The 395-nt window shown below is 66.3% G+C and overlaps 1 protein-coding gene across 1 annotated transcript in view; it reads right to left on the reverse strand.

The window, feature by feature from the left end:
- Nucleotides 1-175: 175 nt before the first annotated feature.
- Nucleotides 176-395, reverse strand: part of LOC104524819 (phosphofurin acidic cluster sorting protein 1) — a gene marked incomplete at both ends in the record, with an annotated part of 18,691 nt that continues 18,471 nt past the window's right edge. Inside the window, 2 exon segments of the mRNA XM_010167810.1 lie at nt 176-278; nt 366-395. The exon segment at nt 366-395 is cut by the window's right edge and continues 32 nt beyond it. Coding sequence (XP_010166112.1) covers nt 176-278; nt 366-395 — 133 coding nt within the window.

Below are 395 nucleotides of genomic sequence, written 5' to 3' on the forward strand. Positions count from 1 at the left end.
TGGCGCTGCGGGCTTCTCCCTCTGGATCCCCAGCTCCCCTCAGCACGGTGCTGCTCGCCAGCGGAGCAGAGTGCAGGGCCTCACTCACTTGTCCCCATCTCCCACAGCCGTGTCCTGGGCACAGCCCAGACTGGGGCCATGTGAGGCAGGACGGGTGCCCCGGGGCCAGGCTCACCTCTTCTGCTTGTAGGTCAGCATGGCCTCAGAGATGGGGAGCTGGTGAGAGAGGCTGGCTCCAGCGATGAACTGGGCAACACGGCCTGCAATGTCCACAGTGTCTGCGGGCACAAAGAGCGGTCAGGGCCTCAGTGGGGGCTGGGGTCTCCTTCAGGGCACTGCTGGCCCCAGCCTGCCCCGCTCCTCACCTGCGATGGGTGGCTCAGCCCTACTGAACA

The sequence above is a fragment of the Antrostomus carolinensis genome, unplaced genomic scaffold (genome assembly GCF_000700745.2).
Source record: "Antrostomus carolinensis isolate BGI_N321 unplaced genomic scaffold, ASM70074v2 scaffold36175, whole genome shotgun sequence".
Taxonomy (NCBI): Eukaryota; Metazoa; Chordata; class Aves; order Caprimulgiformes; family Caprimulgidae; genus Antrostomus; species Antrostomus carolinensis.